This window comes from Micropterus salmoides, unplaced genomic scaffold (assembly GCF_014851395.1).
Source record: "Micropterus salmoides isolate LMB-PRFRI ecotype aquatic unplaced genomic scaffold, ASM1485139v1 Ms_hic_scaffold_10, whole genome shotgun sequence".
NCBI classification, from domain to species: domain Eukaryota; kingdom Metazoa; phylum Chordata; class Actinopteri; order Centrarchiformes; family Centrarchidae; genus Micropterus; species Micropterus salmoides.
The window spans coordinates 36,208,570-36,235,137 of record NW_024040041.1 but is presented as its reverse complement, the minus strand read 5'-3'; the positions used below and the strand labels follow the sequence as shown (position 1 = coordinate 36,235,137).

The 26,568-nt window shown below is 45.2% G+C and overlaps 1 protein-coding gene across 1 annotated transcript; it reads left to right on the top strand.

Annotated features, from left to right (window-relative positions):
• The first annotated feature begins 261 nt into the window (after positions 1 to 261).
• LOC119895951 (phospholipid transfer protein-like) lies at positions 262 to 26,493 on the top strand. Its single transcript, XM_038709385.1, has 15 exons — positions 262 to 394; positions 558 to 682; positions 2,111 to 2,204; positions 2,598 to 2,738; positions 4,302 to 4,457; positions 7,648 to 7,699; positions 9,267 to 9,428; positions 9,519 to 9,689; positions 9,809 to 9,856; positions 17,359 to 17,526; positions 22,239 to 22,306; positions 22,549 to 22,588; positions 22,670 to 22,721; positions 24,201 to 24,277; positions 26,221 to 26,493. The coding sequence occupies exons 2-15, from the start codon at positions 571 to 573 to the stop codon at positions 26,296 to 26,298; spliced, it is 1,419 nt and encodes a 472-aa protein (XP_038565313.1). The 5' UTR covers positions 262 to 394; positions 558 to 570; the 3' UTR covers positions 26,299 to 26,493.
• The last annotated feature ends 75 nt before the right edge of the window (positions 26,494 to 26,568 follow it).

The window sequence follows — 26,568 nt, the reverse complement described above, 5'->3', positions numbered from 1 at the left end:
GGTAGAATGTCAACCCGAACTCCTGGCACCCCAACTAATCCTTTACTTCTGGAAACTCATCATGATGTTAATTTTTTCTATAGAATCTACTTTTTTACACAACATACAATCAAACTTCTCTAGAAGTTGAAATAACGTTCTGTTGGGGGAACATGAAGCCTGAGACACTGAAAGAGGAACTCTGACTGTTTCCTAACTCTGTAACTATCTGACTGTCTGGATCAGCAGAGATAAACCTGTTGTAATTTGAAAGTATTCAGCAGCCAACCCACAGACACGGTGTCCATATTTAGTCACTGCTGAGTCACCAGCTTCATGGTTTGCATGAAGAAACGTGAGTATAAGAAGTGGTGGTTTGTAGAAGCTGCTGCAGACATCAGACTCACAGACACAGGTAACTCTTCTTCTGACTGTTAAACATAATAATATTATTATTATAACATAACGCTGCAAATCTCATGCAGATTTTTTTCTTTGGTAAAAATATATTAGAACTCCAGGGTTCCTTATTGAACATTGAACTTGTAAAGATTCTTCTCTTCTTCTTGTGTTGCAAGTTTTTACTTCAGGATGACTTCCTGTGTGGTGTCCCTCTTCTTCTTGGCCTTCCTGTGTTCCTCCATCAATGCCGTCGATCCCACCGGCCTCAAACTGAGAATCACCAACAGAGCGCTGAATATTTGTAAGATCTGCACGTGCAACACATGCACTGTTTTCAGTAGAGGACCTGCAGTATTAGCTCCGTGTTTGCAGTAGAGGACCTGCAGTATTTGCTGCGTGTTTGCAGTAGAGGACCTGCAGTATTTGCTGCGTGTTTTCAGTAGAGGACCTGCAGTATTAGCTCCGTGTTTGCAGTAGAGGACCTGCAGTATTAGCTCCGTGTTTTCAGTAGAGGACCTGCAGTATTAGCTCCGTGTTTGCAGTAGAGGACCTGCAGTATTAGCTCCGTGTTTGCAGTAGAGGACCTGCAGTATTAGCTCCGTGTTTGCAGTAGACGACCTGCAGTATTTGCAGCGTGTTTTCAGTAAAGGACCTGCAGTATTTGCTCCGTGTTTGCAGTAGAGGACCTGCAGTATTTGCTCCGTGTTTGCAGTAGAGGACCTGCAGTATTTGCTCCGTGTTTGCAGTAGAGGACCTGCAGTATTTGCTCCGTGTTTGCAGTAGAGGACCTGCAGTATTTGCAGCGTGTTTGCAGTAGACGACCTGCAGTATTTGCAGCGTGTTTGCAGTAGAGGACCTGCAGTATTTGCTCCGTGTTTGCAGTAGAGGACCTGCAGTATTTGCTCTGTGCTTGCAGTAGAGGACCTGCAGTATTTGCAGCGTGTTTGCAGTAGACAACCTGCAGTATTTGCAGCGTGTTTGCAGTAGAGGACCTGCAGTATTTGCTGCGTGTTTGCAGTAGAGGACCTGCAGTATTAGCTCCGTGTTTGCAGTAGAGGACCTGCAGTATTAGCTCCGTGTTTTCAGTAGAGGACCTGCAGTATTAGCTCCGTGTTTGCAGTAGAGGACCTGCAGTATTAGCTCCGTGTTTGCAGTAGAGGACCTGCAGTATTAGCTCCGTGTTTGCAGTAGACGACCTGCAGTATTTGCAGCGTGTTTTCAGTAAAGGACCTGCAGTATTTGCTCCGTGTTTGCAGTAGAGGACCTGCAGTATTTGCTCCGTGTTTGCAGTAGAGGACCTGCAGTATTTGCTCCGTGTTTGCAGTAGAGGACCTGCAGTATTTGCTCCGTGTTTGCAGTAGAGGACCTGCAGTATTTGCAGCGTGTTTGCAGTAGACAACCTGCAGTATTTGCAGCGTGTTTGCAGTAGAGGACCTGCAGTATTTGCTGCGTGTTTGCAGTAGAGGACCTGCAGTATTTGCTGCGTGTTTGCAGTAGAGGACCTGCAGTATTAGCTCCGTGTTTGCAGTAGAGGACCTGCAGTATTAGCTCCGTGTTTTCAGTAGAGGACCTGCAGTATTAGCTCCGTGTTTGCAGTAGAGGACCTGCAGTATTAGCTCCGTGTTTGCAGTAGACGACCTGCAGTATTTGCAGCGTGTTTGCAGTAGAGGACCTGCAGTATTTGCAGCGTGTTTGCAGTAGTCGACCTGCAGTATTTGTGTGTCCGCAGTGAGAGACATTGGCCTGGAGTTTCTACAGACGCTGGTTAACAGACCTTTTGACTTCACACCCCTGGATGCTCGCTTGAAGTGCACCATTAGAAGGTAAAATAACATAATTGGGGAAAAAAAGTCACTTAAAATAAATAAAATCTCTGAAACAAAATCATGGTTATTTTTTAAATAAGAAGAAATTAGGCAGCCTGGGTGTTGACTAAAGAAAAGAGAACACAGGAGTTGCTGTGTGACACCAAACATCAGCAATGTTTTCTTAAACTGAAATAAAGGTGACCACGAAATGAGAATGAGTGAATGAACAGGTACACACCAGGAGGACATGATGAATTAAAGGAAGGACAACAAAGTGTTTAAAGAATCACATCCCAAACTCAGCTGAAAGCAGCTCAGAATCTGTTGGAGCGTTTTTTGTTAAAGGACATCTGGATTCATCATTTTATTATGTTTTAATGATTAATCTTCTTTTTCCCTCCTCCTCAGGTTGACGCTGACACGTCTAAATCCAGATCAGGTTGATCTCAGTTTCCAACAAGGTTCAGGTCTCCAGTTTGAGATCAAGAACCTGAACTTCGCTGGAGACCTTGAGCGGGAAGTCAGGCTGTGTTTGTGGAGAGAATTTAAGTACGTATGAAACCTCAAATTGACTTTTAGCCAGTTCACATCTCAGCTCAAAGCAGCTTTAGTGCTGCAGCTGTGACATTTGTTCTGAAGTCATTATTTTACACCCTGCAGTACAGTTTGAGGTTCTTGTTCATTAATAAAGTGATTTAGAGGAGATTCTTCTCAGATCAATAATAATCTACCAGCACATGGTCACTCACATAAATCAATGAATATCCAGCAGACGCTTTTATCCAAAGCGAATTACATTTGAGGAACATACAAGCATCAACAAAGCATCAAATACAGATCTACAGCTGACAATACATACTAGTAAGAGCTAATATCACATCAATGGGGTAAATACCTAGGGAAGGAAGTAAGAGTTAACAAAAAGTGCGAGCAGTACATGATAATTGTGAGGAGACAGATTAAGAAGAGCACAGGAAGTGCATGTCAGAGGTTAGAGGTGTTCTAAGAGGAAGTGTTCTCTGCAGAGTTTTCAGGAGCTTCTTGAAGTTAGAGAGGGACGCCCCTACTCTGATGGCGTGTGGCAGCTCGTTCCACCATCGTGGTGTCACAGATGAGAACAGGGACTGTGGTCGCTTTGTGTGAAGGGATGGCAGAGCCAGGCGGCGTTCGCTGGAGGAGCGTAGCGGCCGAGAAGGAACGTAAGTTTGTATTATGGAGTTTAGGTAGATGGTGCAGACCCAGTAGTCACTCTGTATGCAGCATTAGTGATTTGAATTTGATTCTGGAGGCCACGGGGAGCCAGTGGAGGTCACTGAGTGATGGAGTGACATGAGTCCTTTTGGGCTGATCAAAAACCAGACGCGCTGCTGCGTTCTGAACCATTTGTAAGGGTTTCACCGCACAAGCTGGGAGACCTGCTAGAAGGGCATTGCAATAGTCAATGCGAGAGATAACCATGGCCTGTACCAGCAGCTGGGTGGCGTACTGAGTGAGGTAGGGCCTGATTTTCCTTATGTTGTATAGAGAAAAGAGGCACAACCGAGAGACAGTAGCAACATGGTCTGAAAAGGACAGCTGGTCATCAATCATGACACCCAAGTTTCTCACCACCTTGGTTGGAGTGATGGTTGTGGAGTCAGTTTGTAGTTTGATGTTATGGTGGATAGATTGCTTGGCTGGAATGACCAAGAGTTCAGTCTTAGAGAGGTTTAGTTGAAGGTGGCGAGCCTTCATCCATGCAGATATGTCTGAGAGACAGTCCGTGATCCGCGCCGAGACGGTGGGGTTGTCTGGCAGGAAGGATAGGTAGAGCTGCGTGTCGTCTGCGTAGCAGTGGTAAGAGAAGCCGTGCAAGATAAGTGTCCTTGCTGATTCTGATTAATAATGGATCTGATCATCAACACACTTTTTAAAATCCATCAGTGGTGCAGCCTGAGAGGAAACACTCCAAACACACCAAACTCCATTTCAAATTTAACAAATTTAAAGTAAATAACAAAGTCTCTTGGTCATGGTCAAGCTGTAAAATGTTCCTTTGAACAAACCCTCAGGATGTTCAGCTAACAGAGAATCAGCTCATCACTGGAGGATCTCACCTGTTTTCTGTTGCAGTGTTGATGAAGGAAGTACGGCGTTCGGAGGAGCAGGCGTGAGCGCCACCATAGGAGTGAAACTGAGCCGAAACCGGCAAGGACGTCTGAGCATCGAGATACCAAACTGTGTCTTCAGAGCTGATGTCATCCTCACACAGTCCACCGGCTGGATCGGGTAAGACAAGACTAAGACCAGGGCCTGTATTTATCAAGCTTCTCATAATTACTGTTTAAAGAAAAAAGCTCAAAGCTTAAAAGTTAGTTATCAAGCATCATAGTGCTAATTTAAGTGAAGGGATGGTGATGGATAAAAGCATCAGATGAATGAATAAAGTGTAGGACTAAAGCTTAAGTGTCAGTCTTGGAGCTGATTCACAACACTTTGCTGGGCTGCAAACAGGATTTTGGATGATGACATGGACAAGGACCAATCACTGATTAGATTTCCTTATTTAAAGGAGACCTATTATGCTTTTCCTCATTTTATGACTCATCTACAGTGTTCTACAGTGTTGCTCTGTAATACGACACACGCAGCAAGACAGAGCCGCTGTTCCATATATGGTCATTTGCTCCGCTCAGTCTGCCTGTAACGCTCAGCAACAACAAGCTTACAGCTTACAACAGCTTACATCAACAGCTTGTTTAAAGGCCTACATCAAGAGCTAGTCTAAGAAAAAAATATATTTTTGAACTTTGAATCATGCAAAGCTGCCATACAGGAGTCACAGAACCTAGTGAGGATTCCTAAGAGGAGATAACATTCAACACACATTCGATAATAATAAAGAAGTAAAGAAGTTTCAAGAGAATACATTATGATATACACATTGGAAATGAAAGAAAGTTGATCTTTATATGAGAGTCATTAATTACACCTATTACTCCTGGGAAGCTGACCATACTATAACACATGAATTGTGTTTGCGTCTGTTGGATTATGGGGGTGTTGCTGGGAACTGGAAACACATGACATTGATTGGAGCTGTTGCTGCGTTTGTCCTGTGGCAAGTAAACGTCATCACCACCTTCAGTTTAACTGAAAACGTATTGCTGCGTAAAGTCAGTGGTGAGATGACGTCCCTCACCAACTCGCTGACAAAGCCTGCGCTGTCCAGTCTATTTAACTGCACATCATCAAATATTTCAGAAACATTCTTCCTCTCCTGAAATATTTCTGCATGTCTGACATCACAGGTCCCTACTTGCAGCTCCTGACCACCTGGGAGAGCTGTCTTAAATAACGGGGAGAGGAAGAGTGATTCTCAGCTTTAAGACATTTGATTACTTGCTTTTATTCTCAAGTAAATGCTCTGTACTTGTATAGCGCCTTTCTAGTCTTTTCGACCACTCAAAGTGCTTTTACACTACATCTGCATTCATACACATTCATACACCTAAGTGCTCAAACAGAAACTAACATTCACACACATTCACACACTGGCGGAACAGCCACCAGGGGCAAATCGGGGTTCAGTATCAAGGACACTTCAACATGCAACCAGGGGGAGCCAGGGATTGAACCGAGTTTGAAAGGAGGAGTAAATTTCACAAATTCTCAGCACTATCGACTAAAATGTCTCTTTAAGAAGCTTGATAAAGACCAGCCCAGGTCTAGATTTAGACCAGGTTCCTGTACCATGAAGTGAGTTCAACATACCCAAGGTATATTTTCGTTATCTGGCTTCACTAACCCTAACAATTTGGATCAGGGTAACCGGTCCCATGAAGCTGATTATCAACTCGGTAAGTTAAGCCAGGGTTTCCCAGTCCAGCCGTGAGCGTGTTCGCGTAAAAGAGGCGGAGTTAGCAGTAGATGACCAATCATAGACACGAACAAGTCCACTGGCAGCAGAGCGTCATATTTTACAAACTAAGAGCTACTGCGATGTTAGACAGTCTCAGGATGGTGACGTTATTTCCCAGAGAGCTGATTGGTCAGTAGGAAGCGTTTCTATAGACTTGATCTCTTATTTGGAACAGAACCTGAGCAGGTTAGCCGTTCAGCATCAGGGACCATGGCGTTCTAACCCAGCAGGGTTAACTCTAAAGTTACCTGGATAAGCTCAAATCCTGCTTCACGGTCCAGGGTCCAGGGTCCAAGTCTACTGTGGGTGCCCACTGCTCCACTGATCCAGACCTGCAGGCTGGCATGGTATTTCCTGGATTTTGGAATTAGGGATTTGTTATATTAATGGAAACACATCAACAGGGAATACAGTCTTTGACACAACACCGGTTTTATTAGTGACTGATTAATATTAATAAGAGCTGGGCACGTTATCGTGTTAACGCATTAATTAGTTAATTAACGACTGTGGTGTCCGAACAATAATGCTGCGATGATGTGTTGAGAAGAAATCCGCTTGACACTGTTCTTGATCATAAAAGTTTATTACATCAAGGAGTTCAGCATCAATTTCAAGCTCTGCAGCAGCTTGGAGAGTGACCCAGCCCGATGGCCACTCTGTCTCTCTGTACATCAAACACAGCTTATATAGGACATGTTTAGGTGTCTGTTAGACACCATAGAAGGGTTTGAGTCTGTAAACTAAGGCACCAATCCATATAAGGGCACAGTTCTATAGGATATGTGTAGGCATCTGTTAGATACCATATAGGGTCTGAGTCTCCACATAACCACTAATCACTGCTCTCCCCTTAAAAGGTCACTAATCCTCTATCCAGCTGCTACAGTGCTATGTTAAACTGTTGTGTGTCAAATGCACATATATTATACACCACACGACAATTATTTTATCGCACGTTAATAGTATACTAATACTAATAGTGGCAGTGGCAAATAGCTCTGGTTTAATATTTGATTTGATTACATTAATGTTTAAGTTGAGATTTACAAGAAATATTTTATTGCTGCTGTGTAAAGGGAACACTGCTGCGAAAAAGCTCCTTATTTGTTTAAAGTGTTTGTAAACTACATGTTATTGCACTTTTGTGTATATAGCAGTACATTTAAATTAAAAGTGCACAATATACTACTTTAGAATTCATTATTTCATTTTGCGCATAGCTATGCGATTAATTGATTAAAAATTTTAATCGTTGCCCAGCACTAATATTAATGCATTAAATATCATCCGACTAAAGAGTGACTTTAATGGAACATCCTGACCTCAGCTCTGCAGGGATCTGGTCTTAAAGCATGTCGACCTGATGGTGGCGCTAGGTATTAGAAGTTCCTATGTTCATCATGAGGAAAACCTTAAGGTCTGAACCTCAGTGGAGGACAGACTGACACAGACCCAGATCCTCATTAAAACCACCAGCTGGTCTCTGTGAAACCAGGTCTGCTACATCAGCTGTTATTGATCAGTGACTGAAATGGTTCTCTTGTTGCTTTTTAGGCGTCTGGTGGACATACTCAGACCAGTTCTCCAGCACTTTTTCAACACCCAGGTTTGTTCCACCTCCAGTCTTTAACAGCTAAACCAGGTCTGCGTGAGTCTGCATGCTTTCCTCTGGAAAAATTAAATCCTAAATCTGTATGTTCAGATGCACAGGTGTGATGGTTCAGACTGAAACATTTATTTGAAGTACTTGTACGCAGATTAGAGTTCTGCAGAGCTGAGGATGAAGTTAGAGTCTCTCAGGCAGCAGAAACTTCTGTATCTCTTCCCAGCATGTAGCAAGGTGAACAGGCTGTGGCTGGGTCGGTACTGTCCTCACTGATATCACTGATGCTCGGGAGATGGGTACCAAGGATCTTCTGAGCAGTTTGAATTACCCGCTGCAGAGCCCTCTGGTCCTGGGCCGTGCACATTCCATGTTAGTGATGTTTCCAGTCAGGATGCTTTCTGTTGCGCCTCTGGAAAAGCTGACAAGAACTTGCTGTGGGAATTCTTAAGCTTCCTCAAGAAATCCAGTTGTTTCTGAGCTTGTGAGATGACCATGTCAGGTTCTCTGTGATGCTGATTCACAGGAACCTGAAACTGTTCACCTGCTCCACCTCAGCTCCACTGATGTACACAGGAGTGTGTCTTTATCTCCTTAGTTTTGCTGACGTTGAGCAGTAGGTTTTTCTCTGAGTACAACTCTGAAAGATTATGAATTTACTCCCGATATAAAGTCTCATCGTTGTTTGAAATCCGGCCGATGATGGTGGTGTCATCTGGATGCAGTCATGGGAGCACGCAGCGCTGGGGGGCTCCGGTGGTGAGTGGAGGAGGTGTGTCCGCCAATCTGTTTGTGAGGAAGTCCAGTATCCAGTTGCAGTGTTGTGTTTAAACCCAGTGTGCTGAGTTTTCTGATCAGCTTCATGGGGAGATTGTGTTTAACGCTAAGCTGAAATCCACAAACAGATGTAGGTGTTGTTTATCTCAAGGTGTGTGAGGGCTGAGGGGAGGGCAGTGGAGATGGCATCCTCTGTGGATCTGTTGGTTCTGAAAGCAAACTGGTGAGGGTCCAGGTTGGCTGGGATTTTGTTCTTAATGTGCTGAAGAACCAGTTTCTCAAAATACTTCATCAGAATGGAACATTTTTAACCCAGCAGCTTTACTCATTCACTCTCAGCAGGACTCTCCTCTCCTCCTCTGCTGTGGATACACAGTGGCTGGTCCTCTGGAGGTGAAGTAGACTTTACAGCTGATTCCTTGTTGAGGTTCATCTGGTAATGTGGCCTCACACATGATGGAGGAGTTCCTGCTGTTGTAGCCTGTGATGTTTTTGATGGCCTGCCACATATCTTTGGTGTTGTTGGTGTTGAGATTTGATCCTTTTTGTTAAAAACTGTCCGACAGAGTTCCAGTAGTGAGACGAGATGAATCAGCTGAGGAAACTTTAAAGGAACAAACAGGTTGTTTCAGAGGGATGAGATCAGTGACTTGATTGGCTGAGACTGTGCTAATCATATGTATATTATTATTATTAATCACCAAAAACTCTATGTAATCTATGTAGAGCTTGTTAACACTGCTGCCCCTCCATGGACCAGGAGGAGACACCAACACAATCTGTCTGTTTTCAGCTCTGTCCTGCTGTTCAGAGTCACGCTGTTCCTCGAGTTAACTCCATGTTGGAGAGCATCTCCATGGCGATGACACTGTACGAAGGCCTCGGCATCAACATCGACTACTCTCTGAGCGGAGACGTCACAGTGGCCTCCACATTCCTCGATGTGCCTTTCAAAGTGAGAAACTTGAACATGCTGCCTGCACACCACGAGAAGAAACCCGGTGTATGGGCTGTACCATTTAATAAACTAACCTGTGTGTTTCAGGGCTTAGTGTTCAGGCAGGGCGAGACTGTTGATGCTGGTTCAATAAGAAGAGGTGCAGATCCAGTTTTCAGAGAAAGTGACCGGATGGCTTACGTGGGCGTCTCTGAGTTCCTCATCAACAGTGCCATCATGTCGGTTTACAGCACAGGAGTCATGGCGCAGGCTCAAACGGTGGAAACGGCCAAAAAACACCCGCCAAACCACAAGATGACATATCATTTCAAATTAACTAATTAGTGTGTTTTTCAGCTGATCCTGATAATATGAACCTCCTCTGTTCTTCTCACCAGGTGACTGGTGGAGCTGCAAGGACTCTGAGAGCTCTGCAGTTGTTTAGGGTAAGAACAAAAACTGTCTATTGGAAATTAAGTCATCAAAGAAGGACATGTAATGTTAGTCTGATCCCTTTTCATTTCCAATAAGTGGTTTACAAAGTTATTGGTTAGTTTAGGTGATTTTAAGTCGTAGCTCTGTGTTTGATTATGGTGTTCCTCAAGGAAGCATCATGTTCCCTCTGGGAAACGTAATGCCAGATTTCACTTTACGCAGATGATACACAATTATATCTATTTCTCAGATGGCCCCAGTTCTTTGAATGCTTAAGTATTTTAAACCTAATGAGAACAAGGTGAAGCTGCAGCCAGTGTTATCATGATGATGATTATCATTTTAGGAACATCATCAAACTGAGCTCACAATGATGCTGACACGCTGATACAACTTTAATTAAGTCATTTCTCTTATTGCCCCCCTCTTTTTACTGGGCTACTTAAAGATCCCTATACTCAAAAATGTGTTTTTCTTATGTTTGTCTTCTGTCTGTGCAAAGTTTGTCACTGGAGAAGTGGTTTCACATTCCTCTACTGTAGGGGAGATGTTTGTACACTTCCCTTTAGTCTGGGAATCAAATGTATCCCGGGCAAGCTAGAACTGGTACGTACCAAATTCGAAAGCCAATCTCTGTCCAGCAAAGAAACCTGAAACCTCCAACAGTAGAGCGGACTTCAGTACGGAGAGCGAGTATTTCACCAGATAAGTGAAACTTTTGACTGCAAACATGCAGAGTGCAGTTTCAGGATGTAAACCAAACCCCAGAGCGTTCTTCCACTATCTACTATGGAATGACAATGTGAACACAGCTATTATCTGATGTTTCACAGCCACTAATGCTGTGCCAGCCAGTTACAAGCTAACAACATAAACAAATAAATGATGCTAAGTACTCCTCTTTCTGATATGTCTGCTAGTCGGCGACTCCTCCCCTAAGTCTGCGTCTGACTGAGGCTCAGACATGGAGGCTGTGGATGAATCTCAATGCTTCCTCTGAAGCTAGCCATCTTGATGGTGCCGCTCTTTCTCCGGTCTTTTAAAGCTTGTATTTTCCACTTTTAAAGCGCTACTAAATGCTCCTCCACCTCCATCACCCACAAACTTGTCTGCTGATACTTTTGCTGCCTTCTTCACAGGCAAAGTGGTGGCTATAACTAGCCAATTCTCTAAATCTCTCAAAATCAACCGGGCTTTTCCTGCTCTGGTCAGCTCCCACTGTGTGAACCCGGCACAGGAAAACCTACCATGTAGCAGTCCTTATACATGTCTCCCTCCATCTCCCTCGGGAAACGGAGCAAAGGGCTCAACACCAAGGCTAACATGTAGCAGTCCTACTGCATCTGTTCCTCTGTCATCCCAGGTCAATGGCACTTCTCCTCGTTTACTCCTCTCACGGAGAGCGAAGTATCAGAACTCCTGACCTGTAGCCGTCCCACTACATGCCCACTGGACCTGATTCCTACCAATCTCCTCCAAGCCATATTTCCTGGTCCCGGCAATCACTCATGTGATAAATACTTCTCTGGCTTCAGGAACCTTCCCGACCACTTTCAAAGGGCACAGGTTGCACCCTTGCTCAAAAAGCCCTCATTTGACCCAACTCAAGTTGAGAACTATCAACCAGTGTCTCTTCTACCATTTTTATCCAAAACTATTGAACGGGCAGTATTCAGACAAGTCTCAGAATTCCTCTCACGGGTTGACCTAGATCTATATCAGTCTGGTTTTAAGAGTGGCCACTCTACTGATTGACTGTTATGTCTGTAACAGAAGCCTTAAGGTCAGCTAAAGCTGCAGCCCAATCCTCGGTTCTTATCCTGTTTGACCAATGATTGGCCAATGATTCAAATTCTTAATTCCTAATTCTTAGAGAGAGATTACTGACCCAATTTTGTCGGAGACTTATCCTTCACTCTATGGAAAAAGTCTACCGGCCACTCCTTGTTAACTCAAATATAACCCCCCCTAAAACTACAGCCACGTATACGCGAATGGCGGATTTCTAACGGCATCATCACACTTCTGGTATCCTAGGTTTTCCTGTGTTATTAGTCATTAATCTGATATCCCCCTTGAGTAGGTTTCCAGGACTTCAGTCTTCCTCTGAAACATACAAACTTTCTAAACTTTTGATGGCACATGGTTTCCACAAGAAATCAAAGATAAGACATAGAAATTCAGGCAAAAACAGTATTGTTTGTTCTCTTAACATGAAATATTTCTATAAGTACATACACACTCAGTATAACATTCTATGACGACAGTGATTAGATTAAACTCTAAACTAAACTATCAAGTTTCCATACCCAGATGGTTTCTTACTTCCAGGAAGAAAGGTTCTTTAACAGTATATATCAGAGTAAATATCTTGAACAGCACAGATTTTTTCCCCAACCATCTTTCCTTTCCTGCATGATTGTTTATTAATAAATGATTTCTCTGCACGTAGGCCTTAAATTATCGACATTGTGTCTTTCAGAAAAATGGTTACATAAAAACTTATCATTGGCAGCCTTAAATATACCCGGATATCATTAATTTAGACAGGATAGAGTAAAGGGAAGAGGTGGTGGAGTCATGGTTTACCTGAAGAATAATATTCACTGAAGCCAGATTCAACTATCTAATGTTAATCTGGAATGTATTGGACTAACTATCACTCTCTCTTCTCAAATGTCTTTTGTTCTGGTTTTACTATATCGTCCACCTTCTTCTAACAATACCTTCTATGATGAATTTAAAAGGTTACTCAAAGAATGTAACTCGAAAAGAGAAGTCTTACTCTTAGGTGATTTCAACATAAATTGAAATTAAGAGAAGAGAATTAAGAGAAATAGGAATTCTTTAAAAAGAATTACAGATAATATGGATTTTACACAAGTAATTAAATGTCCTACCAGAATAACTGTATCCTCACAGACGCAAATTGATTTACTTTTCACCAACAGGCCAGAAACAGTTGAGAAAACATATAATCTCATTACTGGATTAACTAACCATAACATAATTTTATTAACAAGAAAGCTTACAAATAATAGATTTAGGACAAATAAAAATGAAAAGTGAACTTGAGACTTTTCAAATGGATATAAATAAAACAATCTGGAATGAATTTATAAGTGGGAGGAATGTAGAGGAAGACAGCAAGAGATTTATAAACACAATTCAGAGTATAGCACAAAAGTTCACTAAGACATCCCAAGGTAAGAAGAAGAATAAAAAGAACTGTCTAACATGGTTGAGTACAGACTTACTGAAACTGATGAAGGAGCGAGATCACGCACAAAAACATTTTCTGAAGTTTAAATTGCAAATTGATAGACAAAAGTTTATAATGTTACATAGTAGGGTTACTCGAGAACTAAGAAAGGCTAAAGCAAACTTTTTTATTAGTATTCATGAGTCTAGGGAGGGAGAGAGAGAGGGAGAGAGAGGGACAGGGAGGGAGAGAGAGAGAGAGGGACAGGGGGAGAGAGAGGGACAGGGAGGGACAGGGGGAGAGAGAGAGGGGGGGGGGGAGAGGGGGACAGGGAGGGAGAGAGAGGGAGAGAGAGGGACAGGGAGGGACAGGGGGAGAGAGAGGGACAGGGAGGGACAGGGGGAGAGAGGGGGGGGAGGGAGAGAGGGGGACAGGGAGGGAGAGAGAGAGGGAGAGAGAGAGGGAGAGAGAGGGACAGGGAGGGAGAGAGAGAGAGAGAGGGACAGGGGGAGAGAGAGGGACAGGGAGGGACAGGGGGAGAGAGAGAGGGGGGGGGACAGGGAGGGACAGGGGGAGAGAGAGGGACAGGGGGAGAGAGAGAGAGAGAGAGAGAGGGCAGGAGAGGAACAGAGAGGGAGGCAGCCTACACAGGGGGAGAGAGAGGGACAGGGGGAGAGAGAGAGAGAGAGGGACAGGGGGAGAGAGAGGGACAGGGAGGGACAGGGGGAGAGAGAGAGGGGGGGGGAGGGAGAGAGGGGGACAGGGAGGGAGAGAGAGAGGGAGAGAGAGGGACAGGGAGGGACAGGGGGAGAGAGAGGGACAGGGGGAGAGAGAGAGAGAGAGAGAGAGGGCAGGAGAGGAACAGAGAGGGAGGCAGCCTACACAGGGGGAGAGAGAGGGACAGGGGGAGAGAGAGGGACAGGGAGGGAGGCAGCCTACACAGGGGGAGAGAGAGGGACAGGGGGAGAGAGAGGACAGGGAGGGACAGGGGGAGAGAGGGGGGGGGGAGGGAGAGAGGGGGACAGGGAGGGAGAGAGAGAGGGAGAGAGAGAGGGAGAGAGAGGGACAGGGAGGGAGAGAGAGAGAGAGAGGGACAGGGGGAGAGAGAGGGACAGGGAGGGACAGGGGGAGAGAGAGAGGGGGGGGGGGACAGGGAGGGACAGGGGGAGAGAGAGGGACAGGGGGAGAGAGAGAGAGAGAGAGAGAGGGCAGGAGAGGAACAGAGAGGGAGGCAGCCTACACAGGGGGAGAGAGAGGGACAGGGGGAGAGAGAGGGACAGGGAGGGACAGGGGGAGAGAGAGAGGGGGGGAGGGAGAGAGGGGGACAGGGAGGGAGAGAGAGGGACAGGGAGGGACAGGGAGGGAGAGAGAGAGGGAGAGAGAGGGACAGGGAGGGACAGGGGGAGAGAGAGGGACAGGGGGAGAGAGAGAGAGAGAGAGAGAGGGCAGGAGAGGAACAGAGAGGGAGGCAGCCTACACAATATCCACACAGAGGTACAGACAGTAAAGGTGATGTTGCTTTAGAACTGAAATTATCTACAAGCTCATTGACTGAGACCTGTGGGAGGGCGGGTGTTGAGGAGAAAGTCTCAATAAATGTTTCACTGGTGTTGTCAGTGATATGCCGTTTTGTGATCACCTCTGTTTGTACATTTGACAGCACTCTCAAAGAAAACACAGGAATGATCAGAGAGATGTCCAGACCCTTGGAGATGACCAAGTCCAAAGTGTGCCCCTTATTGTGCGTGGGCTCCGTCACATGTTGAGTCAGTCCATAATTATCAAGAACACAACACAGTTCTTTAGTCACTCTGTCCTGGGGGTTGTCAACATGGATGTTAAAATCAGCAACAATAACCACACAGTCAAAGTCAACACAGATTATAGACAGCAGTTCACCAAAGTCATCAAAAAAGTTTGCACAGTATTTAGGGGGCCTGTAGATATTTAGAAAATCGCTCGAGAAGAGGAATTCAGCTGAAGAGCCACATATTCAAAAGAAGCAAAATTCCCATAAGACATCTTTTTGCATTGGAGGGAGTCGGCTCAGGAGGTAGAGCGGGTTGGCCGTTAATCGGAAGCTACATGTCCAAGTGTCCTTGGGCAAGATACTGAACCCCGAATTTCCCCTGGCGGCTGTTCCGCCAGTGTATGAATGTGTGTGAATGTTAGTTTCTGTTTGAGCACTTAGGCTCAGTGTGTTAATGGTAAATGCAGATGTAGTGTAAAAGCGCCTTGAGTGGTCGAAAAGACTAGAAAGGCGCTATACAAGTACGGAGCATTTGCATTAAACAAAATGGCAACTCCACCTCCTCTCTTATGCACTCTAGCTTCACTCTTAAAACTGAAGTTGGGAGGGGTAGACTCGATAAGGACAGCTGCACTGTTATCTTGGTCCAACCAAGTTTCAGTTAAAAACATGCAATTAAGATTGTGAGTTATTATAAAATCATTGATTAAAAATGTTTTTCCGGCCAACGACCTAACGTTTAACAAAAACCTGGACTTAGAGCCAGTGGTGGAGGTGGACGGTGAGGGGGGGTTTAGGGTAGAGAAAATGGGAGTGGAGCGAGGGAAGGTGCGGGGAGTAAATTTGGTCCCAGCTCTAACCAGGTCTTCAATGTGATCAGTGAAGTCCAACAGGGGGGAGAGGGGAGAAAGGGTGTCTGGAGATAAGGGTGACCTAGATGGGGATTGGGGGGTAGAGATGTTGAATACTCACTATTTTCAGTGAGGGGGGTGGAGGCTCTTCCTCTTGGCTCAGTTGTCTCCCGTGATCAGAGCTCTCTTCGGGCGGGGGCTGAGGTGGCTCTCCTTCAAGGTTTCTGGCGTGTTGTGTTATGTCTTCTTCTTGTTTAGATTCCTCTTGTCTCTTGTCCTTGGCAGAGGGAACAGATGAGTGACGCAGAAAGTGAAACAGGAGCTGAACAGTTTTACTCCTGACTTGTTAAGGCGAAGTCCATCTGCCTTAAAAAGATGTCTGCGGTCCAGTTTTAGATGAAATGCACTGAATGGACAGTACATGCCGTGGAGAGCCACGTGTTCAATGCCATCAGTCTGCTGAATCTTTCAGCTCCTCTTCAGATTGGCGGTATAGGGCCACTGATAAACACCTCAGCATTCAGAGAGCTGACCGTGTTCAACAGATTATTAAAGTCCTCTTTCAACACTTCAGACTGTTGCTTCACAACATCATTGGCCCCGATGTGCAGTATGATGTTTTTCACAGTAGGATGTTCAACAAATAAATGAAATGTAATGATTGATGACCAGCTGTCCTTTTCAGACGGTGTTGCTGCTGTCTCTCGGTCATGCCACTTTGCTCTATACAACATCAGAAAAATCAGCCCTACATCACTCAATATGCCACCCAGCTTCCGGGACAGGCCATGGTTGTCTCTCGCCTCGACTACTGCAATGTCCTTCTAGTCAGTGCTTGAAGTGTATAAAAATAGGTGCCAGTCCTGGTTTTTGATCAGCCCAAAAGGACTCATGTTATTCCATTAATCAGTGACCTCCACTGGCTCCCCGTGGCCAAATTCAAGTCACTAATGCTGCATACAGAGTGACTACTGGGTCTGCACCCATCTACCTAAACTCCATAATACAAACTTACGTTCCTTCTCGGCCGCTACGCTCCTCCAACAAACGCTGCCTGGCTCCATCCCTTCACACAAAGCGACCTCCCTGTCCCTGTTCTCACCTGTGACACCACGATGGTGGAACGAGCTGCCGCACGCCATCAGAGCAGGGGTGTCCCTCTCTAACACTTCCTCTAATAACACCTCGAACCTCTAACATGCACTTCCTGTGCTCTTCTTCTTTTGTCACCTTACAGTTATCATGTATTGATTGCACTTCTGTGTTAACTCTTACTTCTTTCCGTAGGTATTTACCCCATGCACATATGTGATATGTGCTATTAGCTCTTGCTAGTATGTGTTGTCAGTTGTAGATCTCATGCTGTATTTGATGCTCTGTTGATGCTTGTATGTTGTTACTCAAATGCAAGTCGCTTAAAAGCGTGGATAAAAGCGTCTGCCAAATGAGTAAATGTAAATGTTTAAAGTCAGTTGTTTGATTTGTTTCCTTATAAAGTTTGTAAAGTTAGGTGAAAAAGGATGCTTTGGTTCTAAACCATCACACTATTCTGTGCATCTTAAAAAAAACTGAGACTATTCTTTCTCCATTCCACCTCTTTCATGTACATGCTGGGCACACAGCCTGCAGTCTCTGTTCCTACCCACCTGCCTCCAGACACACCTGTTCAATTCCAATTCCTCCCATTTTTCCCACACTGTGTTTCCATAGCAACCATCCCGAATGAACAATCCCCTCTCTGCTGAACTGGAAGTCACAGAGGCGCCGAGCATGAGCATCAGCAGGAATGCCGGAATGACGGTCACTGCCAGAGCCAGAGTCCGAGTGTTCGCAGTGCCGGCTAGGAGGGAACAGGAGCAGCTCCTCTCGGTGTCGGCGGTAAAACACAAACACAACCAGAATCATCTGTTGTCACTGTCTCAGCTCACCACCAATGCAGCCCTTACATTGTATTAATGCGGAGTGGCTAAAGGTCTGTACACTTTCGTCTCAGACAGCAGATACATATCATACATACAGTATCTCACAAAGTGAGTCCACCTGTCACATTTTTGTAAATGTGATTCTATCTTTTCATGTGGCAACACTGAACAAATGACACTTTGCTGCAGTGTAAAGTAGTGAGCGTGCACCTTGTGTAAAGCAGTGAGCGTACAGCTTGTATAACAGTGTAAAGTAGTGAGTGTACAGCTTGTATAACAGTGTGTATAAAGTAGTGAGCGTGCAGCTGGTATAACAGTGTGTATAAAGTAGTGAGAGTACAGCTTGTGTAAAGCAGTGAGCGTACAGCTTGTATAACAGTGTGTATAAAGTAGTGAGCGTACAGCTTGTGTAAAGCAGTGAGCGTACAGCTTGTATAACAGTGTAAAGTAGTGAGTGTACAGCTTGTATAACAGTGTGTATAAAGTAGTGAGCGTGCAGCTGGTATAACAGTGTGTATAAAGTAGTGAGAGTACAGCTTGTGTAAAGCAGTGAGCGTACAGCTTGTATAACAGTGTAAAGTAGAGAGCGTACAGCTTGTATAACAGTGTGTGTAAAGTAGTGAGCGTGCAGCTTGTATAACAGTGTAAAGTAGTGAGCGTGCAGCTTGTATAACAGTGTAAAGTAGTGAGCGTGCAGCTTTTATAACAGTGTAAAGTAGTGAGCGTGCAGCTTTTATAACAGTGTAAAGTAGTGAGCGTACAGCTTGTGTAAAGTAGTGAGCGTACAGCTTGTATAACAGTGTAAAGTAGTGAGCGTGCAGCTTGTATAACAGTGTAAAGTAGTGAGCGTGCAGCTTTTATAACAGTGTAAAGTAGTGAGCGTACAGCTTGTGTAAAGTAGTGAGCGTACAGCTTGTATAACAGTGTAAAGTAGTGAGCGTACAGCTTGTATAACAGTGTAAAGTAGTGAGCGTACAGCTTGTGTAAAGTAGTGAGCGTACAGCTTGTGTAAAGCAGTGAGCTTACAGCTTGTATAACAGTGTAAAGTAGTGAGCGTACAGCTTGTATAACAGTGTGTGTAAAGTAGTGAGCGTGCAGCTGGTATAACAGTGTAAAGTAGTGAGCGTGCAGCTGGTATAACAGTGTAAAGTAGTGAGCGTGCAGCTGGTATAACAGTGTGTATAAAGTAGTGAGTGTACAGCTTGTGTAAAGTAGTGAGCGTGCAGCTGGTATAACACTGTAAAGTAGTGAGCGTGCAGCTGGTATAACAGTGTAAAGTAGTGAGCGTGCAGCTTGTATAACAGTGTAAAGTAGTGAGCGTGCAGCTGGTATAACAGTGTAAAGTAGTGAGCGTGCAGCTTGTATAACACTGTAAAGTAGTGAGCGTGCAGCTGGTATAACAGTGTAAAGTAGTGAGCGTGCAGCTGGTATAACAGTGTAAAGTAGTGAGCGTAGAGCTGGTATAACAGTGTAAAGTAGTGAGCGTGCAGCTTGTACAACAGTGTAAAGTAGTGAGCGTACAGCTTGTATAACAGTGTGTGTAAAGCAGTGAGCGTGCAGCTTGTAGAACAGTGTAAAGCAGTGAGCGTGCAGCTTGTAGAACAGTGTAAAGTAGTGAGCGTACAGCTGGTATAACAGTGTGTGTAAAGTAGTGAGCGTGCAGCTTTTTTAACAGTGTATGTAAAGTAGTGAGCGTGCAGCTTGTATAACAGTGTGTATAAAGTAGTGAGTGTACAGCTTGTGTAAAGTAGTGAGCGTACAGCTTGTATAACAGTGTGTGTAAAGTAGTGAGCGTGCAGCTGGTATAACAGTGTAAAGTAGTGAGCGTGCAGCTGGTATAACAGTGTAAAGTAGTGAGCGTGCAGCTGGTATAACAGTGTGTATAAAGTAGTGAGTGTACAGCTTGTGTAAAGTAGTGAGCGTGCAGCTGGTATAACACTGTAAAGTAGTGAGCGTGCAGCTGGTATAACAGTGTAAAGTAGTGAGCGTGCAGCTGGTATAACAGTGTAAAGTAGTGAGCGTGCAGCTTGTATAACAGTGTAAAGTAGTGAGCGTGCAGCTGGTATAACAGTGTAAAGTAGTGAGCGTGCAGCTTGTATAACACTGTAAAGTAGTGAGCGTGCAGCTGGTATAACAGTGTAAAGTAGTGAGCGTGCAGCTGGTATAACAGTGTAAAGTAGTGAGCGTAGAGCTGGTATAACAGTGTAAAGTAGTGAGCGTGCAGCTTGTACAACAGTGTAAAGTAGTGAGCGTACAGCTTGTATAACAGTGTGTGTAAAGCAGTGAGCGTGCAGCTTGTAGAACAGTGTAAAGCAGTGAGCGTGCAGCTTGTATAACAGTGTAAAGTAGTGAGCGTACAGCTGGTATAACAGTGTGTGTAAAGCAGTGAGCGTGCAGCTTGTAGAACAGTGTAAAGCAGTGAGCGTGCAGCTTGTATAACAGTGTAAAGTAGTGAGCGTACAGCTGGTATAACAGTGTGTGTAAAGTAGTGAGCGTGCAGCTTTTTTAACAGTGTATGTAAAGTAGTGAGCGTGCAGCTTGTATGACAGTGTAAATTGTCCCCTCAAAATAAGACATCACACAGCGATTCTAGCGTCAGACCTTTAGGGGTGCTCAGCCCGTAATGAGAATGTAACATGCATACAATGCAAATAAGTAGGCCTGCTAGAGAGGAGCTGGTGCAGAGCGGAGCGTGTCAGTCAAGGGCGTCACTTTATGTTGAAAAGTGGTGGGGACATAAGGGCTCAGGTCAGGGCATGATGATACATTTAGGTCATGAGATGTGACGATGCTCCAGAACAAGACAAGAAGATATTTAGCAGAATTTAGATTAAATATGTGATGGTGATCCTCCCCCAGAAGATTATGAGCATTAAACTGGTAGTTTCCAGCATTTTCTGCTCCAGTTCACAGTGGAAATATCTGTTTTTAGGGGAAACTATATTGCATTGCAGGTTTATTATTGTGCAAATAAACCTTGTTCACAGCATTTTCATTTGTTAATCAACATTTCTTGCTCTCACTTTACGCTGTAACAAGCTGTACACTCACTACTTTACACTGTTATACAAGCTGCACGCTCACTACTTTACGCTGTTATACAAGCTGTACGCTCACTACTTTACGCTGTAACAAGCTGAACGCTCACTACTTTACGCTGTTATACAAGCTGCACGCTCACTACTTTACGCTGTTATACAAGCTGCACGCTCACTACTTTACGCTGTAACAAGCTGTACACTCACTACTTTACACTGTTATACAAGCTGCACGCTCACTACTTTACGCTGTTATACAAGCTGTACGCTCACTACTTTACGCTGTAACAAGCTGTACACTCACTACTTTACACTGTTATACAAGCTGCACGCTCACTACTTTACGCTGTTATACAAGCTGTACGCTCACTACTTTACGCTGTAACAAGCTGTACACTCACTACTTTACACTGTTATACAAGCTGTACGCTCACTACTTTACATACTTTACACTGTTATACAAGCTGCACGCTCACTACTTTACGCTGTTATACAAGCGGCACACTCACTACTTTACGCTGTTATACAAGCTGTACGCTCACTACTTTACGCTGTAACAAGCTGTACACTCACTACTTTACACTGTTATACAAGCTGTACGCTCACTACTTTACATACTTTACACTGTTATACAAGCTGCACGCTCACTACTTTACGCTGTTATACAAGCGGCACGCTCACTACTTTACGCTGTTATACAAGCTGTACGCTCACTACTTTACGCTGTAACAAGCTGTACACTCACTACTTTACACTGTTATACAAGCTGCACGCTCACTACTTTACGCTGTTATACAAGCTGTACGCTCACTACTTTACGCTGTAACAAGCTGTACACTCACTACTTTACACTGTTATACAAGCTGTACGCTCACTACTTTACATACTTTACACTGTTATACAAGCTGCACGCTCACTACTTTACGCTGTTATACAAGCGGCACACTCACTACTTTACGCTGTTATACAAGCTGTACGCTCACTACTTTACGCTGTAACAAGCTGTACACTCACTACTTTACACTGTTATACAAGCTGTACGCTCACTACTTTACATACTTTACACTGTTATACAAGCTGCACGCTCACTACTTTACGCTGTTATACAAGCGGCACACTCACTACTTTACGCTGTTATACAAGCTGTACGCTCACTACTTTACACTGTTATACAAGCTGCACGCTCACTACTTTACGCTGTTATACAAGCTGTAAGCTCACTACTTTACGCTGTAACAAGCTGCACGCTCACTATTCCTTCTGAAGACTGGGAGGAACAGTCTGACTAGAGGGTATTGACTCTGTCTGATGTGACACTGCTGCTAGTTGCAGATGATTTGTGGTTCTGCTGACTTCATCACACGAGAGTCCTCAGAACATCAGTCTGTCTGCAGCTCAGCAGCAGGACAAACTAATAACAACACCACCAACTGGTTTCCCCGCCCATGAATCCTTGAGTATAGTTAGTGTTTGGACAGTTGACAGACATTCTAGCACCTACATGACAGTGTTTACAGTCTGATCCAGGACCAGCCTGGTTACGCACAGACAAGCTGTCCTCCCACTCTGGCCGTCAGGAGAGAGTATTTCTTCTTCTGCAACTGAACATCAAAATGTCTGTGTCCTCCAGAGGTGTACGGTTCAGATGACGGTCGCTATCCATGGAAACTTCCTGACTCTCCCTTCAGGCAACGTCGAGTAAGCACACCTGTTTGTTCCTGTATCCCAGAGGGGACATCTCATTGACATAATGCATTCCCTGCTCCCTGACCCTCACCTGGTTTGTGTCCGTGGGAACATCACTTTTGTCCCCACAAGTCACACAAGTCCCCAACGTTTAGTGTGTATTCTGTGGCCGGGTCCCCACCGGGATATAACACACAGCCATATGTACAGCATAGAGAATACCATTATAATCCACGCTTGTTTTTATCTTTCAGCTGTAGAATCATCACCAAAAATTCGATCAGAGACGCTCTGGTAAGAACCAGTCCCCCCCCCCACACACTTCCATCCATCTACATTAATAATGATGGCGTTGTGTTCTGTGTTTGTGTGCAGGTGAAACCTTTGAATGGACTGATGTCGACAAAGCTCAGGGACTTCCTGCGTGGTGAGCACTGTCGGACATGAACCTCTTCATGATCTAACATGTCGCTGTCTGTCTGAATAAACACCCGAGTCACCTTAACTTCAAGCCACCAATGACATTTTGAGAAACTGATCATAACGGGCTTCATAAAAGTCGACTTCATGGCACGATGGTTGTGAAGCCAGTACAGAAATCCCTTAAAGCTGCGTTCTCTCCAGCAGCCAGCAGGGGGCGACTCCAGCGGCTGCAGAAAGAAGTGTGATTGTATAGAAGTCTGTGAGAAAATGTTTCTACTTGTCAGCTGATTTATTCCCTCAGTAAACACTTTCCTGATGAGTTTCTGGTCTCAGTCGCTAGTTTCAAGTCTTCTTCAACACAGCATGATGTTCATTTAGTAAATTATGGTCCCATTTAGAGGAACAGAGACCAGGAAGCAGGGGAGGCTTTAGGGCGGGGCTACAAGCTGATCGACAAGTCGCTACCATGGCGATCTGTCAATCAGGATGGAGGTGACTGGTATCCGCTGCTCTGTGTTAGTGTTGTATCGTTCAAAGAACGTTTGGTTCGTTTGACCTGATCTTGTATGTGACTCAGGAGGAACGGGTCGTCTCGGTGAGTAATTCGTTCATTTTCACGCATGCGTGAAGGATCTTGGACTCTTACGTTCACTCGTCACACGGCAGCTGCAAGGTCTCCGTCAGCACAGGAAACAGAATTGATTAGTTCAGGACTCATAACTGTGGGTCTCTGGGTTTGAGTCGTTCATTTGTCACGTGACAGCTCGGCTACTGTGGAGCGGGAATGAACTAATCGTTCAGCGCTCACAGGGGTCCTCCTCGGAGTCTGTCTTCACTCGGCAGGCTGAGTAACTGCCAGCGCCGGGACTGACATTATATATCTATTTTGTTAATTCTGTGACATTTAATGAAGCATAATGTGATTACAGGGCAGTGATGTCGTGCTAAGTTACAGTTTGAACACAGCCGCACCGTAACTTCAGTCCTGCTAGCGTTTACAGCCAACAGCTGATGAGAGTTGTTCTGGGTCCACTTCAGAACCCTGACAGGGTTCTACCGGGAGCCGAATTACCTCAGAGGTCATCTCCTCTCCAAAACAAACCCGGTCATTAAAACGTTAAAACACAGCCGCATAGCAGCGTTAGCGTTAGCCCTGTGGTGTGTTTACAGCTAACAGCTGATCCGGTCCACCAGAGAACTGCTGTTGTTTCACCGCTCCTCACTGGTGAACAACCTGCAGTGTTTGAGATTACAACAGAGTTACTGTTACAGCTGATAAAGTCCTTCCTGAGTCTGAACCACTGATTCATTCAATCAGACCTTTAAAACTTCAGAAACGTAAAAAGACTTCAGTGAATCTGTTGCTAGGAAACAAACGGCAAAAATGGGCGAAGCTCCGTGTGCCACTTACTGAAGTCCTAAATTTAAATTCACTTAAAGCTGCCAGATTCCCTTTAAACTGGTGATCTCTGTGTGTGTGCAGACTGCTTTGATAAAGGAGTACTGATCCCTCTGCCTGAAGGAATGGGCTTCACTCAGGGACAGATCGACTACCAGGATGTGAGTACACAGAAAAATACACTCTACTGCATCACATGAAATACTCCGATACTGTTACAGTATCCCGTGACTCTGATCTGTCTGTATCAATAACAGACCTGACGTCATGTTTACACCGGAAACAAACGGTTAATGATTCTCGTCAGAATGTTTCAGTATATCGATATATGAGCTAGACCGAATATTAATGTTCAACCAAATACTACTGAAGTCCACTCAACTATACTACTCTAATGTGTACTTTAGTATACTAAACTTACAAGATACCTTAAATCGTGTTCTACAATAGTGAATGCTGTCATATAAAATGATCAAATAACAGCTGGCTGGCAGGCAGTCTCAGGATTTAACTTCCAGACAGATGGTTTGAAAGAGGAGCCATTTTTACCAACGAGGGAGGAGATCTGAGACGACACCTACACTGCTGTCCTTTCATCTCTTGCCAGGATCAAACGCTCTCTGTGTTAATGTTGTCGTCTGGACCTGCTCTGTGAAAATGTCTGTAATGAGCTGCTGTTATTTAAATAACCTTTAATCCCGCTGAGAATGCCGTCGTTCAGACCCTAATGAACGGCGGTATCCATCCCCCTGATACTGACCCAAAACAGGCTCAATCACTCCCTGCCAGCCAATCAGATCTGTGCACAATGCAGGATATGACATCAGAGCTACTTTGAACCAATCAGGTCCCAGTATGAAACCAACAATCAAACTACACAAATGGTGCCCGTGACTACATAGATACAGCTGATACTACGTGTTACTACATTAATACTATTGGTACTACACCAATGGTGCCCGTAACTACACTGGTACTGCCTGTAGCTACGCCGTTACTACGCCGGTACTGCCTGTAGCTACGCCGTTACTAAGCCGGTACTGCCTGTAGCTACGCCGTTACTACGCCGGTACTGCCTGTAGCTACGCCGTTACTAGGCCGGTACTGCCTGTAGCTACGCCGTTACTACGCCGGTACTGCCTGTAGCTACGCCGTTACTACGCCGTTACTACGCCGGTACTACGCCGGTACTACGCCGTTACTACGCTGGTACTGCCTGTAGCTACGCCGTTACTACGCCGGTACTGCCTGTAGCTACGCCGATACTGCCTGTAGCTACGGCGTTACTACGCTGGTACTGCCTGTAGCTACGCCGATACTACGCTGGTACTGCCTGTAGCTATGGCGTTACCAAGCCGGTACTGCCTGTAGCTACGGTGTTACTAAGCCGGTACTGCCTGTAGCTACGCCGTTACTACGCCGGTACTGCCTGTAGCTACGCCGTTACTACGCCGGTACTGCCTGTAGCTACGCCGTTACTACGCCGTTACTACGCCGGTAATACGCCGGTACTGCCTGTAGCTACGCCGTTACTACGCCGGTACTGCCTGTAGCTACGCCGATACTACGCTGGTACTGCCTGTAGCTACGCCGATACTGCCTGTAGCTACGGCGTTACTACGCTGGTACTGCCTGTAGCTACGCCGATACTACGCTGGTACTGCCTGTAGCTATGGCGTTACCAAGCCGGTACTGCCTGTAGCTACGGTGTTACTAAGCCGGTACTGCCTGTAGCTACGCCGTTACTACGCCGGTACTGCCTGTAGCTACGCCGTTACTAAGCCGGTACTGCCTGTAGCTACGCCGTTACTACGCCGGTACTGCCTGTAGCTACGCCGTTACTACGCCGGTACTACGCCGTTACTACGCCGGTACTACGCCGGTACTGCCTGTAGCTACGCCGATACTACGCTGGTACTGCCTGTAGCTACGCCGTTACTACGCCGGTACTACGCCGGTACTACGCCGTTACTACGCCGGTACTGCCTGTAGCTACGCCGATACTACGCTGGTACTGCCTGTAGCTATGGCGTTACCAAGCCGGTACTGCCTGTAGCTACGGTGTTACTAAGCCGGTACTGCCTGACCCGTGTTGTGTGTGCAGGGCTTCATGGTGGTCGGGGGGGACCTGACCTTAACCCCAGATGTGAGGAAGAAGATGGTGCAGGATTTCGGCCGATGAGAAGGATCTTCGGACCCTGCTTCAGAACCTGGACTACAATGATCCACATCACAGCAGCTCTGAGGATCCTGTTTGCTCCACTTCCTGTCTCTCACTGCGTCACTGAGTTCAGACTTTAGTGATACTAAAAGTACTAGTTAAAGTACTAGTACATGTTCTGCTTGTTACTCTGATAAATAAACGGCTTCAGCATCACTGGCTCTCGTGTTTTGATCTGACCAGAACCAGCCAATCAGAATGCAGCTTCACCTTCAGCTCAGCAGGAAACAG